Source organism: Patella vulgata, chromosome 2 (genome assembly GCF_932274485.2).
Source record: "Patella vulgata chromosome 2, xgPatVulg1.2, whole genome shotgun sequence".
Taxonomy (NCBI): domain Eukaryota; kingdom Metazoa; phylum Mollusca; class Gastropoda; family Patellidae; genus Patella; species Patella vulgata.
In genome coordinates, this window is record NC_065880.2 from 81,457,179 (window position 1) to 81,475,196 (window position 18,018).

Here is an 18,018-nt window from a genome sequence, read left to right on the forward strand (position 1 = left end):
CGTAACATTGTACAAGAACATCGAATATCGTAACATTGTACAAGAACATCGAATATCGTAACATTGTACAAGAACATCGAATATCGTAACATTGTACAAGAACATCGAATATCGTAACATTGTACAAGAACATCGAATATCGTAACATTGTACAAGAACATCGAATATCGTAACATTGTACAAGAACATCGAATATCGTAACATTGTACAAGAACATCGAATATCGTAACATTGTACAAGAACATCGAATATCGTAACATTGTACAAGAACATCGAATATCGTACCATTGTACAAGAACATCGAATATCGTACCATTGTACAAGAACATCGAATATCGTACCATTGTACAAGAACATCGAATATCGTACCATTGTACAAGAACATCGAATATCGTACCATTGTACAAGAACATCGAATATCGTACCATTGTACAAGAACATCGAATATCGTACCATTGTACAAGAACATCGAATATCGTACCATTGTACAAGAACATCGAATATCGTACCATTGTACAAGAACATCGAATATCGTACCATTGTACAAGAACATCGAATATCGTACCATTGTACAAGAACATCGAATATCGTACCATTGTACAAGAACATCGAATATCGTACCATTGTACAAGAACATCGAATATCGTACCATTGTACAAGAACATCGAATATCGTACCATTGTACAAGAACATCGAATATCGTACCATTGTACAAGAACATCGAATATCGTACCATTGTACAAGAACATCGAATATCGTACCATTGTACAAGAACATCGAATATCGTACCATTGTACAAGAACATCGAATATCGTAACATTGTACAAGAACATCGAATATCGTAACATTGTACAAGAACATCGAATATCGTAACATTGTACAAGAACATCGAATATCGTAACATTGTACAAGAACATCGAATATCGTAACATTGTACAAGAACATCGAATATCGTAACATTGTACAAGAACATCGAATATCGTAACATTGTACAAGAACATCGAATATCGTAACATTGTACAAGAACATCGAATATCGTAACATTGTACAAGAACATCGAATATCGTAACATTGTACAAGAACATCGAATATCGTAAAACTGTACAAGAACATCGAATATCGTAAAACTGTACAAGAACATCGAATATCATAAAACTGTACAAGAATATTGTACTAGCAAATCGTAAAATCGCACTAGAATATCATAACATTGTAATAGAATATCATAACATTGTAATAGAATATCATAACATTGTAATAGAATATCATAACATTGTAATAGAATATCATAACATTGTAATAGAACATATGAACATTGTAATAGAACATATGAACATTGTAATAGAACATATGAACATTGTAATAGAACATATGAACATCGTATTAGAACAGAGTAGCATTCACGAAAGTATACCAGGAACTTCTTTAAAACGATCAGATCTCTGCGGTGGGACGAAGATAATGTGTGAACAGTAGACGGGAACGGCCAAGATTTTTATGACGTATGCCTACCTTGATTAGGCCGATTGGTGCAGAATAGTATAGGTAAATCACACATCTGTCGGAACTCTTCGTACATTCACAACTCAATACGTGCAAATAACCACAATGTCACAGTGTTAAAGATATATTAACGCTGTAGTTGGTGTGCTTGTCAGTCGGTTGGTATAGAACTATCAATTAGATATGCAGTGTATTGATATAATGGCGGGGGTGGGGTGGGGGTCTACACGACCACTTTATTTAACTTTAAAGGACTCTAACAAAGTTAAGTTAGAAATAAATGAAAATGAATTATATTTATTCTGTGGGTTATAGTGATAATCCCTCTTAAATATCCAATAAACGTGGTTTAGACGCGTTGAAATCGACATTTCCTCTAAGGATTACATGAAACTTTGTAACATAATAACATTCGTTTTAAGGAAGAAAATAATTCCCTCATAGCATGATTTGAGATTTGAAATATTTGCATGAATGACATAACACAGGCCATTGGGGAAGACATCAATCTGAAAAAAAATATACTTTAGAGACACTAGTTTAATATAATATGAATCGACGTAATTCTACCTTGGCGACACTAAAAATACTTTACCATAATAACATGAATGAACTCAATAAATAATTGAATGGAATTCCGCTAAGTAACTCGATTAGTTTCAAAGGTTCAACTCGATTAGTTTCAATGGTTCAACTCAATTAGCTTCAATGAACAACCGTTTTTGTCTCTTCTGGAGATGTTAACAGACGTTGGTATTTTCTTTTTGTGTGTATACAGCTAGAGATTTGGTCAATGTCACACGTGAATAATTTACTATTTGTCCTTCCAACTATATGTAATGTCAGTAATCATTAAAAAAATAATTTGAAAAAAAATCAACTTACCACACAATTATTGTTTCTGTCTGATTCGCTTTCGGAACCTAGACATTTGATGTGCGTTAATCTATAACCTGTAGCCGCTGGTCGTTATTCCCAATATCTAATTCTTCATGGATTCTAGCCTACATGTAGTCAAATTGATAATTTAATTTTTAAAAAAAAACATGATATCAACAAATATCCTGGTTTTAAAAAGAGAGAGAGAGAGAGAGAAATGGGGTTTAACGTCCACTCGACATAAACTAGGGGACGTATTGGGGAGCATTGATGGGTGAAGTATTAGCGAGTATTGATGGGTGAACTTGAGAGGTATTGATGGGTGAAGTATTGGGGGATATTGATGAGTGAAGTATTGGGGGATATTGATTGGTGAAGTATTGGGGGATATTGATTGGGGGATATTGATGGTTGAAGTATTGGGGGATATTGATGGCTGAAGTATTAGGGGATATTAATGTATTTATTTGGTAATTTAGATTTTTATCTGGGGATAGGTAAAATTTCTTGTAGAATAGACTGATATAATGTTAAATGTTTCGTCAACATAATACTTCAGCCATTTTGAGAGTACGACTGGATTTTATTATATTTCCGTGGACTGGGTGGCCGGTACTGACCAATTTATACTCAGACGATGTAGAGATCACCTCTATATTACACGGATTGGATCCTTATCTTCAGATTAATTTCTTTGACTTTTTTTCAGTTTTATTATATCTATTTCCAATTTTTTCGATTTTAATTATTTAAATTATGAAACACGCATGGATAAATTGTTTAGTGTCTTATCTTACAGCTTACATGGCCTCTAACTATTACAAGGAAATTGAAGAAATAATCAATAATTAAAAAGGTCGAGAACAATAGAGGAATCCGGGCACGAATCCTTAACTCCTCATGGAACTGTGTCTAGTAAGATTAATTAATAAGTAGAACTGATCAACTGTTTTTACATACCGTAACAGAAATAGCAGCTTGTTACAACCTCGCGGCTACTGCTTGCTATATATTGTTATAAACGTGATAGTTCCCTCGATGATTACGGTTGTATAATTTAAGAAAACCTACTGTATCTAGAACAGTCGGTGATGTCTGGGTTGAATAGCAGGCAGGTCAGATCGTCTCTTTATTTCTTCTTCAAAGCCAAAGAGTCGCTTAAAACGGAAATTGAATATCGACAAGATAGAAAGTTAGGTAGTGACAGAGATTGCACATAGAAATGAAATGAGGTTTAACGTCCTACTGTTCTGCACCCAGTGGCCTAATGCATGCATCCATAGAGTGTGCTATGAGGTCAAATTGTGCCCAGACACCGGCGCTACGACCTAATGTTATTTCGAATTCCAACTGTCAAGGGTTATTTCGCGTGAACGACGGATATGCTTACTCTTTCTAGAACATGTGATACCACTTAGTCTAGATGTATAGTATTGATAGATATTGTACATGAGGCAGGGTATGCTTGCTCTTTCTAGAGAGGGAGAGAGAAATTGGGTTAACGTCCACTCGACACAAACTAGGTCATTTCGGGACTAACATATGGTTCAATGATTCAATTTTATTTCAATAATTCGCTTGCACGAAGGGTGTCTTTAGCCAGCGGGGGGGGGGAATCCGGGGGACCCGGAGAAAACTCACGAGATGGAAAGGCGACCTTACTCCTTGTTACGTATAACCGGGGAATTGAAACCCCGCTAGTTGGCTCATTGACAGAGATAATGATATAGCACGTACGTGCTAACCACCCGACCATCCACCCCACCCCACCTACAGTGTAGGCTACACCTCCACATCAAAGCCCAAATTTCATCCCAACTTAACCTAAGATAGATAAGTTTCACAAAACGATTTTAAGCATTTTAGATAAAATCCACTAAAATATAATTTAAGTTAAAGTTAACTTATTTTAGGGACAATTTTAACTTAGGACAGCCGTCGTCCTCTCCTAACTTAAAATTATACATTAACAAACGCTGATTAGGGCTACCGCTGTTAGATCTATTGCTATACATAGATATATTTGGAATAAAGATAATATTGCCAATGGCCCGGATCACATAATTTTAACATACCATCATTCACAAAGACAATTCTCATTCAACCCAGAATAGTGCAGGAATATAGGACCTTAAACTACATTTCACGTCAGAATGGTGGAGGAATATAGGACGTGAAACGACATTTCACGCTAGACTGGTGCAGGAATATAGGACGTTAAACGACATTTCACGCCAGAATGGTGTAAGAAAATAGGACGTTAAACGACATTTCACGCCAGAATGATGCAGGAACATAGGACGTTAAACGACATTTCACGCCAGAATGATGCAGGAACATAGGACGTTAAACGACATTTCACGCCAGAATGATGCAGGAACATAGGACGTTAACCTACATCGATGATTTTAGTATAAAAACATTATTATTTGTTTTAATTATATTATCTCTAGCGGTCGGTAGTCGGTAACTAGCGTGTTATTTGATTACTAATGGTATTGTCATATTTAATATAATCAGTATATTTCCCTATTATAAATATTTTAACACATGAACGATGTATTAATAAATTAGAGTGGTCTTTGTTTACTTTACATATAGAATTGGTCATCCATATTGTACAGTTAATATACACGTACGCCATCCATATTGTATAGTCACGAATTAACCTAGATGATTTTAATACATAAAAGCTGGTCACAAAGCTATAAAGAAATGAAATGAAATGGGGTTTATCGGTTACACGCTAGTTGGCTTGGTCATGTCTACTCTTCCTCGTGTTGACAGTGTTTCTTGTCACGCTGTTCGTTCTGCACGACTGCATCGATAGAATCAACCAACAATCTGCCAGGAACAAACCAAGATCTCTCTCTCTCTCTCTCTCTCTCTCTCTCTCCCTCTCTCTCTCACACACACACACACACACACACACAAAAGGGGGACGCCATGAGGATATTTCTCCAGGGAACCCAGCTAAGACCAAAACCGAGATTAAACGGGGCAACTAACTCACTGAGTGTGGTGGATTATCTAGAATAAATACAACAGCTATGGGGAGCTAGAATAAATGAAACAGCTATGGGGAGCCAGAATAAATAAAACAGCTATGGGGAGCTAGAATAAATAAAACAGCTATGTGGAGCCAGAATAAATAAAACAGCTATGTGGAGCTAGACTAATTTAAACAGCTATATGGAACCTGAATAAATAAAACTGCTATGGGGAGCCAGAATAAATTAAACATCTATGGGAAGCTAGAATAAATAAAACAGCTGTGGGGAGCTAGAATAAATAAAACATAGGGAGCCAGAATAAATATAATGTAAAAGAACCCAACGAGGCTAATGAGGACCGCTGTCAGGGTTTTTTTTTACTCATCCAACGTGTACACGGGACCTTAGGGGGGTTTACTCCGGCTCATCCGGTTTCCTCCCACTGCTAAAGACGCCTACGCGCAAGCGAATTATTGAAATAAAATTGAACAATGTGTTTGTCCCGAAATGACCTAGTTTGTGTTGAGTAGACGTTAAACCCCATTTCTCTCTCTCTCTACACGGGACCTTGTCTTTTCGTCTTATCTGAACGACTAGACGCTGTTCCTTGCCCAGCCCTGCGCCACTGGCAAGGGGGGCGGGGGTACCACGCTGAAAACTCCCGTGGAACTTTCTCGGCCAACACCGGGATCGAACCCCATACCTCCTGGCTAGTGAGCCAGTGCTCTACTCGCTGAACCACCATGGCTCCCGGGCTTTTTACACAGTGAGACACCGTGGCTCCCCAGCGTGGTCACTGACACACCGTGGCTCCCGGGCGTTTTACACAGTGAGACACCGTGGCTCCACTAGCGTGATCAATGATGACCGTTCAGAATTTAATTTATCTTCTTACTCATTCTTTTTCCTTTAATGAAAATCCAAATAACAGAAAGATATATTTAACGACGAAACATTGTGTCAAATTTTGTTATTATAACATCGGATGTCAATATTCATAATTTTAGAAGAAGAAAAACATCTAAAAAGTTTATTTTATGGTTGGGTGTTTGATCCCTGCATTGACCGAGAAAATTCATCCAGATTTTCGGGTGTGGTTCTCCCTTGTCAGTGGTGCAGGACGGGGGGGGGGGGGGGCTGACAAGAACAGCTGTCTAGTCGATATAAGAGTAGGTCGTAGTGCCGCTGTCCGGGTAAAATTATACCTCATAGCACTGTATGCGATATGCCTGTCTTCATTAGCCCAGTCCGGTGCAGAGCAGTAGGGCGTTAAACCCCATTTCATTTTATGGTATATTGTTGAAACCGATATCACAGATTAAATTATACATGCAGTTCATTTCCACCTGGCCAGGGTGCATTCGGTATTTTCCCTATTTCCTCTTGGGCGTGTTATCTTTTCACGCACTGACTACAACCTCATCGCAGTGTGTGTGTGTAGCAATCCGCCACGAGCAGGAGAGAAAGACGCGCGACGAGTGACAAGCCATTATCCTGATCGTGAATCGATAGATTCAACCAACAATCTGCCAGGACGAAAAAACGACCGCGACTCTCTCTCTCTCTCTGGCTTTTAGTTCATTAATGTTGACAAAGTTAGTAAGATAAAATAGAGTCGAGCTCTTGAGTCGTGGATTAACGTCGTGCAGTTTAAGCTAGGTGTTCGGAGTTTTATCAGATATCGGACGCGAAGGCAAATTCTCATCAAATGGGAAAAATGCTCATCAAAAGTTAAGCCGAATAAGCGTATGATTGACATGGTGTTTATCGCGATAAATGATAAATACACACGCGACGTGGATGTGATTGGTCTATGACAACCAAATATATAATTATCTGAGACAAAGTTCCTGCCCACTTTATACAACAGTATATAACTGTATGTACCTGTGTACATGCTATTGACTTAAACCATATCAAGATCAGAAATTCATTTGACTTTTTTTATGTGGAAACATTTAACCAGCAGCTGGCGTTTTTACAAATGTTCTTCAGGAGAAAAAACGATTAAGTATAAAACTGGATTGGTTTGGGTTTTTTTGATTGATTTTTTTTCTATTTAAAGAACTTTACAACAATTGATTTCATGTGCGCAAATATAAGTTGAAATGTTACACGGCGGATATATTGTTGTTGAAATTTTTTTTTCCTAAATTTTTTTTGCGGAGGAGACATGGAAAGATTAAACGAGACAGTGTTTCTAGACGCTCAGAATTACGACGGTAACACCTCCTCGAACATTACTTTTATTCCACAAAGACGGCATTTCCGTGGACCACCACGTATGGAGTTATTCCGACGATTTACAGAGATTGGAATACCTGTGTTATTAAGTGCTGGAATTGTAGGAAACATCCTGATTCTACTTGCCTTGCTAGCTACCAAATTAAAACGTGTTTCTTTCAGTCAGTATTTAATAGCCATATCGATATCGGACCTGGCTTATTTACTAAGTACGGCTATAATCTGGATATCGGATCACTGGTATGATATATTTAACATCACGGGAATATGCCAACTAACGACATACACCTGGTTTCTGGCTAACTTTTTATCGACATGGTTTCTGGTATTCGCACATATTGAACGATGTTTAATAAATTTCGCATCTGGACGCAGGAAGCTGTGGTGTAGTTTGTTTAGAACCAAGTGTATTATAATTGTGGTGGCTATTTTTTCCATGGTAGCTAATCTGTATATCTTATGGACACATATGGTGATTAAGAATCGATGTCGACCCATGCCAGAAAGTGTGATACATCTGAGAAACTTACGAAAAGTTGATGTCGTGTTCACGGTTTTAATTCCCATGGCTATGATTATAAGTATGGATATATGTCTCATGCTAGCCATGACATCCCGCTTTCGACGACGATATGGCAATGACTTGCACAAAGGACCTATTACGGCTTCTCAAAACGGCAGATTGAGAAATCTAAACGATTTGCCAAATTTTGTGGAGGGTCGTGTGCGGACCACGGCCACGTGTGTAACCTCCGGTCTGTTATATTTAACTTTCTCAATTCCGTCTTTAATAATTAGAATGAAATTAACTTTTACTGATGGTACAAGGCGATCATTGAGCGATCTAGACGTCATGTTATCACCAATATTCCACGAGATCGTTAAAATCAACTTTGTTTATAAGTTCTTCTTGTATATTCTTGTCTTACGAGGCTTTCAGCGAGCTGTTTTGAACTTGTTTCGGTCCAATTGTTGCCGCAAGAGGCAGCGGACGACAGACCCATCTATTGTTGCCTTATAAAACACAGTGGATCAAATGTGTACAAATACAAGTTTAATTTCTCGCCTTAAAACTTACAAATCAAGTATTATGTTGTAGGAGTCAAATTACAGATGTCACCACATGCAAGAAGTGTATATTATTGATGGTTTACACAGACGAATCGACAAGACTTTGAACAAATATTACTCCTTTTAAATTCATTAATTATTGTGATCTATAAAGTTGTCTGTTTTATTTAATGTGACCAATTAGTGAATTATTGGAGACCTACCAAGACGAATCCATGAGGCCTAGAACAAATAGTCCGTCTTTAACTGTCAAATATAACAAAATCTTAGTGATTTCTTTTGTACCGGTAAGGAAAAAAAACTTTCAATCTATTCTTTAAAATAATGTTGCTTCAGACAATAAATATAAACAAAAAATACAAATAAAAATTGTAAACAATGAAAGTCCGGTAAACTATTAACCCATTAAATAATGCATTAAGTAAATTTAATGACCAGAACTTCAGCATGGTATCAAATTAATGTCGTATCAAATTTACCCCATGCTTGTTTTCAATTATATCGAATTCATAGCTGGTTGTTTTCTCAGATAGTTAATTTATGTCAGGTTGTTTTCTGATACCAAATTTATGTGAAGTTGTTTTCACTGATATCGAATTCGTTTTTTCTTTCATTGTGCCACATTAATGCCAATTTGTATTTAATGGTGTCACAATTGCCAAATTTTGTGGAGTGTCGTGTGCGGACCACGGCCACGTGTGTAACCTCCGGTCTGTTATATTTGTTATATCTGTTAATGAATTTACTGTCGGGTTAAGCAATGTTGGATTTCTGCATAAAATTTATTTAGCCGCAAGCTAACTAAGAATTAACTGTGGTCACCACATGATTGTTCAAATAATAATTGTGTGCAATGATTTTGTCCGAAAGAAACTGAAGGATAACTGCTTCATCAGAGAATGTAATTGGTTGCAAAATATAACAGTTTAGAAAATATGAGGAACAAAAATCGAGGAAATGTTTTACGACTAGGGATCAAATTAGGGTTAAACAAGGTCCTGATCAAAATAAGATTACAACTTGTCCTGGTCAAAATTAGGTTACACTTTGTCCTGATCAAGATAAGCTTACAACTTATTCTGATCAAAATTAGGTTACACTTTGTCCTGATAAAAATTAAATTACACTTTGTCCTGATCAAGATAAGCTTACAACTTATTCTGATCAAAATTAGGTTACACTTTGTCCTGATAAAATTCGGTTACACTTTGTCCTGATAAAATTGAGGTTACACTTTGTCGTAATTAAAATTAGGCTACATCTTGTCCTGATCAAATTAAGGTTACAGCTTGTCCTGATCAAAATAAGGTTACAGCTTTTCCTGGTCAGAATAAGGTTACACCTTTGTCCTGATCAAAATAAATTTATACCGTGTCCTGATCAAACCTTAGGTTACATCATGTTTTGATCAAAATGAGGTTACATCTTGTCCTGATCAAAATGAGCTTACATCTTGTCCTGATCAAAATGAGGTTACATCTTGTCCTGATCAAAATTGGGTTACACCATGTCCTGATCGAACTATGGATACGACATTTTCTAACCAAAATGTTGCAATAAGAGGAACATCAAAACACAGGCCAAAATGTTTCTAATAAACACGTGTTAGTATCATTTTAATTAAACGAATTTATATTTTCGATTTTTTTTTTTTTTTTTTTTTTTGGTTTGGTTATCATATAATCCTTTACTATTTAAACATTATTGTTGTCTAGGCTGAGGAAATTATAACAAGAAATCCAAATAAATGAAAATATTTAGTTTGCTTGTTTGAATATCAAAACATCGTTGGTGTTGGCTTTATCTCTTCAGTAACATGATCAACCAGGATATTCACCGCGTAATGGTCTAATGTTATTTAACGATTACTACTGGTTGTTCGAAGGTATCACCCAAGTGTATCAGTGTTAAGTTCACATAAAGTGCGTTAAGAATATTATATAAATAAACAGGGAAAACACGAGACAAACACACACGTTCTTCAAAATCACGTGGGCGACCTTCGGCTTAATTAAAATTCTGTCCTGTGATGTACTTAATTAAAATGACGCCATCATCGTAACTGGTCGAATAAACAACTGGCTAATTTGACATATAAATAAACAGGGAAAACACGAGACAAAAATACACGTTCTTCAAAATCACGTGGGCGACCTTCGGCTTAATTAAAATTCTGTCCTGTGATGCACTTAATTAAAATGACGCCATCATCGTAACTGGTCAAATAAACAACTGGCTAATTTGACATTGTGAGAAAATCATGTTATAAATTCAAATTGTATAGGTTCCGTCGCGGTTGTTAATGGCATAACGAACGTTGTTAGGACAGTTTTGATCTTAAATTTTACCACGAGGGTTTCGTTAAGAAGGTAACTCTAATGTTGCATGCACTTTGTTACGAGAATTTCGAATTTCGAGAAGATAAGAACAATAACTCTAATACCAGGTTCCCACTATCACGATTCGCACTACGATTGAAATCGTGGTTTTAATCGTGGGGTAATCAGGATGATCCTATCATATATTGTGGTCAGTCGTAGCAATCGTTTTGATCGGAACGAAATGTATCCGAACATATCGGGACATACCAGATCGTGGACTCAATAGGGACAATCACATCACATCGTAACGTATCGCAAGACAGTGGGAACCTATAGCATAATGTAGAATTATAAGTGGGAGAAACTAAGTGAAGGTTTGTTATATATATATATATATATATATATATATATATATATATATATATAAATATTGTGGTACAATAATTGTCGAAATATTTGGAGATATTTATTTATTGTGAGGTACCCTAGATGTCACGAGAGCGACAACTCTAATGTGGAACGTTGTCACGAAAGTTTCGTTAAGAGATAACTCTAATCTTGAACGTTGTCACGATATTATATAAAATTACATTTATTTTTAATGCCCTGTTTTTAAAGTCAAATTATATGACATAAATATATATATATAGTGTATGTATAAACGGTTAACATCTCGAAGTATATAAAATTAATTTATTTCTTACAGCTCATGTTTCTTGTCTATTCCACAGCTATCAAAACAATTTTTATTAACCACATGAACAATTTGCCTTAAGGATACATTATGTAAGAGCTAAATCTGTCTATTTCATATCTTTTGTCTGGCTTGAAATATGATATGCTTATATTAATTAGGCATCTATTCACGCAAGCCCATTATCAGCTCTCTAGAAAATAGGATGACCGAGACATTGAATGCATTAGAAACCTGCGCCATTTAATAATTTAACATTTCAATATATGGATAATCGAGACATTGTTTAATATCGTAGTTTATTGGGAAGGCACCCCTATCTCCAAGCCCCATACTTTAACACCAGGGATTGAAACTACGACAGTGCGCCAGAGGTCACCGGCCAGCTAGAGTTCGACGCGTGACACCCTAGACTACTAGCCCAATAGCCCCTCCCTCCCCCACCCCTACAAGCGCTACCTTATAAAGGTCAGTCATCATAAACAGAGTTAGAAGGCTTTTGCATTAACCCTATGAAACAGATTGAAGTAACAGACGTCTAATCGGTCAGATGGGACGCAACACAAAGGTTCAATGAGCCCTTGGCTAAATCTCCCTGCATGTTGTCATCTCCATTAGACCAGTTTGCAGGAAAGTAAAATTTAAAATATTAGCCTGACTAAAGATACATTATGTTAGATTTAGATAAAGAGCTAGCCATTCTAGCTATAATAGTTCGAAAATAGATAATGTAAAATGAATAATTTCAAAATTTCATTCAAATTACTCTATTGCGAGCGAAGATATTAGCTTTTGAAGGTTTGACAAGACGTGTGCAGTAATTTCAACCACCGTACTGGTTGTTCGAAGCTAGGTTCCACTTCATTTTTTAGCTTAAATCAAAACATGGCTGAACTGTTTAATATCGGAGAAATCCGATGCCATCGATGGACGATTATGACCTGGAGAAGTTAATTAATGTCTAATTAACAATTTTGTAAAACATTTCTAGCATAAAGAAAGACCCGCAATAGGCAGATTTAGCGCTTGCATAATGTATGTTTAATTTATCTTATATAGTAAGATTCATTTATGTTAAAATAAATGGGAATAACGTTGTACCGGTTGCTTGGATTGGTTGTCTAATGCGTGCAATTTAGATCGTAAATCCCCTGAGAGACCCTACACCATTCATATTTTAATGTTATTAATTTTTAAATATGCATTATGCAAGAGCTAAATCTGCCTATTGCAGGTCTTTCTTTAGGCCTGAAATGTTTTCTAAAGTATTAATTAGACATTAGTTAACTGATCCAGGCCTTAATCAACTCTCGATGGCATCAGATTTCTCCGATATTAAAAAGATTAGAACGGTTCAGCGATACTTTGATTTAATCAAATATGGAGGACCGAGACTTAGCTTTGATCAACCAGTACGGTGGTTAAAATTATTGCACACGTCTGTCAAACCTTCAATGGCTAATATCTTCGCTTGCAATAGAGTAATTTGAATGAAATTTTCAAATTATTCATTTTACATCATCTACTTTTGAACTATTATAGCAAGAATGGCTAGCTCTTTATCTAAATCTTACATAATATATCTTTAATTAAATGTTAAATAATCAATATGAGTCGATTTCAGCGTGCCAAATTGGATGAGCGGTTATTATGAATATCCTTTAGACACAGTGGCCGAATGGTTAAATGCCTGTGTATTTAATCACTCACAAAGTCTGTCCTTGTGTCAAGTTGCGTGGTTTCGCCTCCTCGCTTGAACGTGATGAAGGTTAGGGTCATCTGTTTAACGTCGTGGGTTTTTTTCCACTGAATTAATTGAACCGTTTGTTAGTCCCGAAACGACCTAATTTGTGTCGAGCAGATGTTAAACTCCATTTCTCTATCTCTCACATCGACTAAGAAAACTACAATTTCACAGATCTGCATAACATTTGAGTCAATAAGGAAATCGCCAATTGATTCGTGGGTTTACAACCTGCCTTCGTTGCATATTTTCGATTCCCCGGTTGTACGTGACAAGGAGTAGGGTCGCCTGTCCAACCTCGTGGGTTTTCTACGGGTCCTCCGGTTTCCTCTCTCTGCTAAAGACCCCTACGCGCAAGCGAATGAATGAAATAAAATTGAACCATGTGTTAGTCCCAAAATGACTTAGTTTGTGTTGCCCTCTGCTTCACATTTCGACAAAACATGACTTCCCCAAACTACTGGTCAACTTTACACATCAAATAAAACCCTAATTCCAAACTACGTTTAATTGGAAATTGACGCAGACCAAATATCTAGCATTGACAAATGAAATTTAGAAAAAATAATTCTAATATTAGATTTATCCCTGGAATGTGAAGGGTGGGGGGGAGATGGTTCAATTTTATCTCAATAATTCACTTCCTAGTCGGGGTCTTTAGCCTGTGGGAGGAAACCATGAGGACCTGGAGAAAACTCATGATGCTGGACAGGCGATCCTACTCCTTTTCACGCACAAGTGGGTGAATCGAGAATTTTGAAACGCAATAGTTTATGAGTTGTTACATCCCACTTCTACCTCGTTGCCAGTGGCAACCTTTGATAAAACTGTGCCTAGAAAGTCATAAATTTATGGACGAACCATCCGCCGATGCACACTTCACCAGGATTGCCCCACGTGGTGCAGTGTTCTTTACATAACGTTTAATTTAATTGCAGTCCTCTACGCCAGGGACAAGTTGTTTTGACGATGAGGTTGGCTCTATGTTCACCGACTTCGTCAAAACAACTTCGTCTTTCAATACGGAGTGCAGTCTAAAAAAAACACGTGACTGTTTTACGCTCAGGGTAACGCAGCAAGACGCACGTGTAAATACTACTCAGGTCGTTTCTCCACTGCGAGATCAGTCTACCACGAAATGTAACGTGAGGCACAGAAAGGGATAAATGAAAGAGCAGAAAGTATTTGTCACATTTCGCTTGACACGACTCGATAATAAATACAATTTTTCACATTTTGCTTCACAATACTCGATAGAAATGTGGTGTAAGTGACTTATTAGCACCTTTCCTCGGTGTATCGGTCCTCGAACAAACTGTCCTGATCCTCACCGATACACCTCGGAAAGTGTGCTAATATACATATAAAATATCCAGTTTACACTTCATCTCCGAATAAATACGATCCAGTTTCCGATCGCACTAAGTAATGTCTGATGTGATAAACGAGACTATTCAATACCGTTTTAGTGATGTCTGACATTATAAACGAGACCATTAAATAGCGTTTGTAAACTTTGGCAACAGGTAATTGAACTCAGCAACCTCTTTACTTCAATATAACAGCAGTTTCTGTGACAGACAACTCAGCGCCATTCAGCAGTTAACTGGATAATAGGCGCTATTTCTTGCCGATGTACAACGATTATTACTGGTTGTTCGAAGGTACATCTGAGTGTATCTGTGTTAAAGGACAATATTGGTGCCAGTCATTATCCCTTTTGTGATAGCTGGTTAAACACATTCCAAATATAATTTTAACACAGAGATCATTGATGTGATAAACGAGACTATTCAATACCGTTTTAGTGATGTCTGACATTATAAACGAGACTATTAAATAGCGTTTGTAAACGTTGGCAACAGGTAATTGAACTCAGCAACCTCTTTACTTCAATATAACAGCAGTTTCTGTGACAGACAACTCAGCGCCATTCAGCAGTTAACTGGATAATAGGCGCTATTTCTTGCCGATGTACAACGATTATTACTGGTTGTTCGAAAGTACATCTGAGTGTATCTGTGTTAAAGGACAATATTGGTGCCAGTCATTATCCCATTTGTGATAGAGCTGGTTAAACACATTCCAAATATAATTTTAACACAGAGATCATTGCTACGATAGATGAGTAATACAGGTGTCATGAATCGGAAGTGACGAACGCCAAAGGAAAACACGAGTCATCCCTCTATATAACTGACTGATGTGACGAGTGATAACAGATACACGGCCGAATTTCTGCTCACTTATAATTCCTTCCAAGACCAAAAGTTGTTGTATTGGGACTCTAAGAGGAATCCTGACAATTCAATAAAGTAATTAGATGTCATTAGATAAGAGAACACGAGAAAAATACAAATAGTCCGTACATTCCCTTGTTTATATTCATTCTATACCTTATAAAAACATGGTAATGCACGGACTTTTTCTGTTTTTCTTTCGTGTTCTCTTATCTAGTGGCAGTCAATTCTTTTTATGAATTGTCAGATATCCGCTCAGTCTCACAGAACAACTTTTGGTCTTGGAAGGAATTATTAGTGAGCAGAAATTCGGCCGTGTATCTGTTATCACTCGTAACTTCAGTCAGTTATATAGAGGGATGACTCGTGTTTTCCTTTGGCGTTCGTCACATCCGATTCAGGAAACCTGTATTACTCAGCTATCGTAGCAATGATCTCCGTGTTAAAATTATATTTGGAACGTGTTTAATTAGTTCTATCACAAATGGGATAATGACTGACACCAATATTATATAAATAAACGGGGAAAACACGAGACAAACACACACGTTTATCAAAATCACCTGCGCGACCCCCGGCTTAATTAAAACTCGGTTGTGTAATGTACTTAATTAAAATGGCGTCAATTTGACACTATGAAATAATCATGCGATAATTCAAATTGTTCTGAAATACAGGTTCTGTCGCGGTTGTCAATGACATAAAAGAACGTTGCCACGAGAATTTCGGTCAAAAACATTGTCACGAGAGTTCGTTAATAGTAAGTGCAGGTTGACTGCACCACAAACAAAAAATTACACAAGACAAATCTACGGACAAGACACAAAATACAGACATCACAAACAAGTGAATGGATCCGGGGGGTCAACCGTATGCGTCCACAGTGTTGGACAGGCTCGGACCTGTAGCGATACAGACTTCACTCAACATGTTAAACAAAATACAGACATTACAAACAAGTGAATGGATCAGGGGGGCCAACCGCATGCGTCCACAGTGTTGGACAGGCTCGGGCCTGTAGCGATACAGACTTCACTCAACATGTTAAACGAACTAACAGTAAGGGAATATTTCCCAAATGTTTTATCATACTTGTGCGAGTCATGATCGGCTATCTAGTAAAAAAAAGTAAAAACTAAATGGCCTATGTAGTAGTCAATCAAAAGGGATCAAAACATTATAAGCCTGCGAAAGGATTAAAATGTATTAAGTATAAAGTTAGGAGTTTTTCTACAGAGCAAAAATTAAAACTGGATACAGAGAAGCTACCGGAAACATGCGACTAGCCTGGACGGTGGTCGTCTGCTGAATGACGTTACGCAAAGGTAGTAGTTTGCCACTTGACGTCATAATTTAAAATGTAAATAAATGAAATAAAATGGCGTTTAACGTTCTACTCCGACTGGGCTAATACAGAGGGGCATACGCCATACAATGTTCTATGGGGGTAATTTTTTAGGACAGCGGCACTACAATCTACTTTTATATCGATTTCAGAGTAGATTGTAGTGCCGCTATCCTAAAAAAAATCGATTTCCGGGGATCACGTGGCTAAGTGGATAGGACGCTGGCTCGCTAGCCCAGAGGTCGGGTGTTCGATCCCTGCATTGGCCGAGAAAGTTCATCCAGATTTTCCGGCGTGGTTTCCCCTTGTCAGTGATGCAGGACGAGGGCCTGACAAGGACAACTGTCTAGTCGTTCGGATGGGACGAAAAACCGAGGTCCCGTACACATATTGACGTGCACGTAAAAGATCCCTTGGCTGTTGGAATTCGATATAAGAGTAGGCCGCAGCGCCGCTGCCCGGGCAAAATTCCCTCATAGCACACTGTTTGGCATATGCCCGTCTTCATTAGCCCAGTTTAGGCGCAGAACAGTAGGACGTTAAACCCCATTTCATTTCATTTCGATTTCCAACTGCCAAGGGATATTTAAGGGGAACGCCAATGTGTACGCGGGACCTCGGGTTTTCGTACCATCCGAACGACTAAACTCTGTCCTTGTCCTGCCCGTCCTGCATCACTGATAATGGGAAATCAAATCGGAAAAAAAACCCGATGAACTCTACTTGTAATCTTAAACGTTGTCAACTAAGTTTCGTTAAAGCTGAACTCCGATTACAATACTACAGAAATAATTAAATAAAAAAAGTTATACTGACTATGACCCCAAAAGCAATAATTTTTATGTTCATAAAACATTTATTGGGTCTTAAACCAACATTTATACATATATTTTGTAAGATTTAGGTACAGAGCTGGCCGTTCTTGTCATAATAGTGTATTCTGTATCTGAGCGAAGTTATCATTGTTTGTAGTTTACAAAAGAT

At 37.3% G+C, this 18,018-nt stretch overlaps 1 protein-coding gene across 1 annotated transcript; it reads left to right on the top strand.

Moving 5' to 3' along the window:
- The first annotated feature begins 7,595 nt into the window (after positions 1–7,595).
- LOC126810383 (uncharacterized) lies at positions 7,596–9,268 on the top strand. Its single transcript, XM_050535418.2, has one exon. It carries the CDS (start codon positions 7,660–7,662, stop codon positions 8,638–8,640), a length of 981 nt encoding a protein of 326 aa, XP_050391375.2. The 5' UTR covers positions 7,596–7,659; the 3' UTR covers positions 8,641–9,268.
- Positions 9,269–18,018: the final 8,750 nt, after the last annotated feature.

Excerpts from the sequence above, each read along its gene's own strand:
- LOC126810383 (XM_050535418.2), top strand. The coding sequence starts at position 7,660 with ATGGAGTTATTCCGACGATTTACAGAGATTGGAATACCTGTGTTATTA.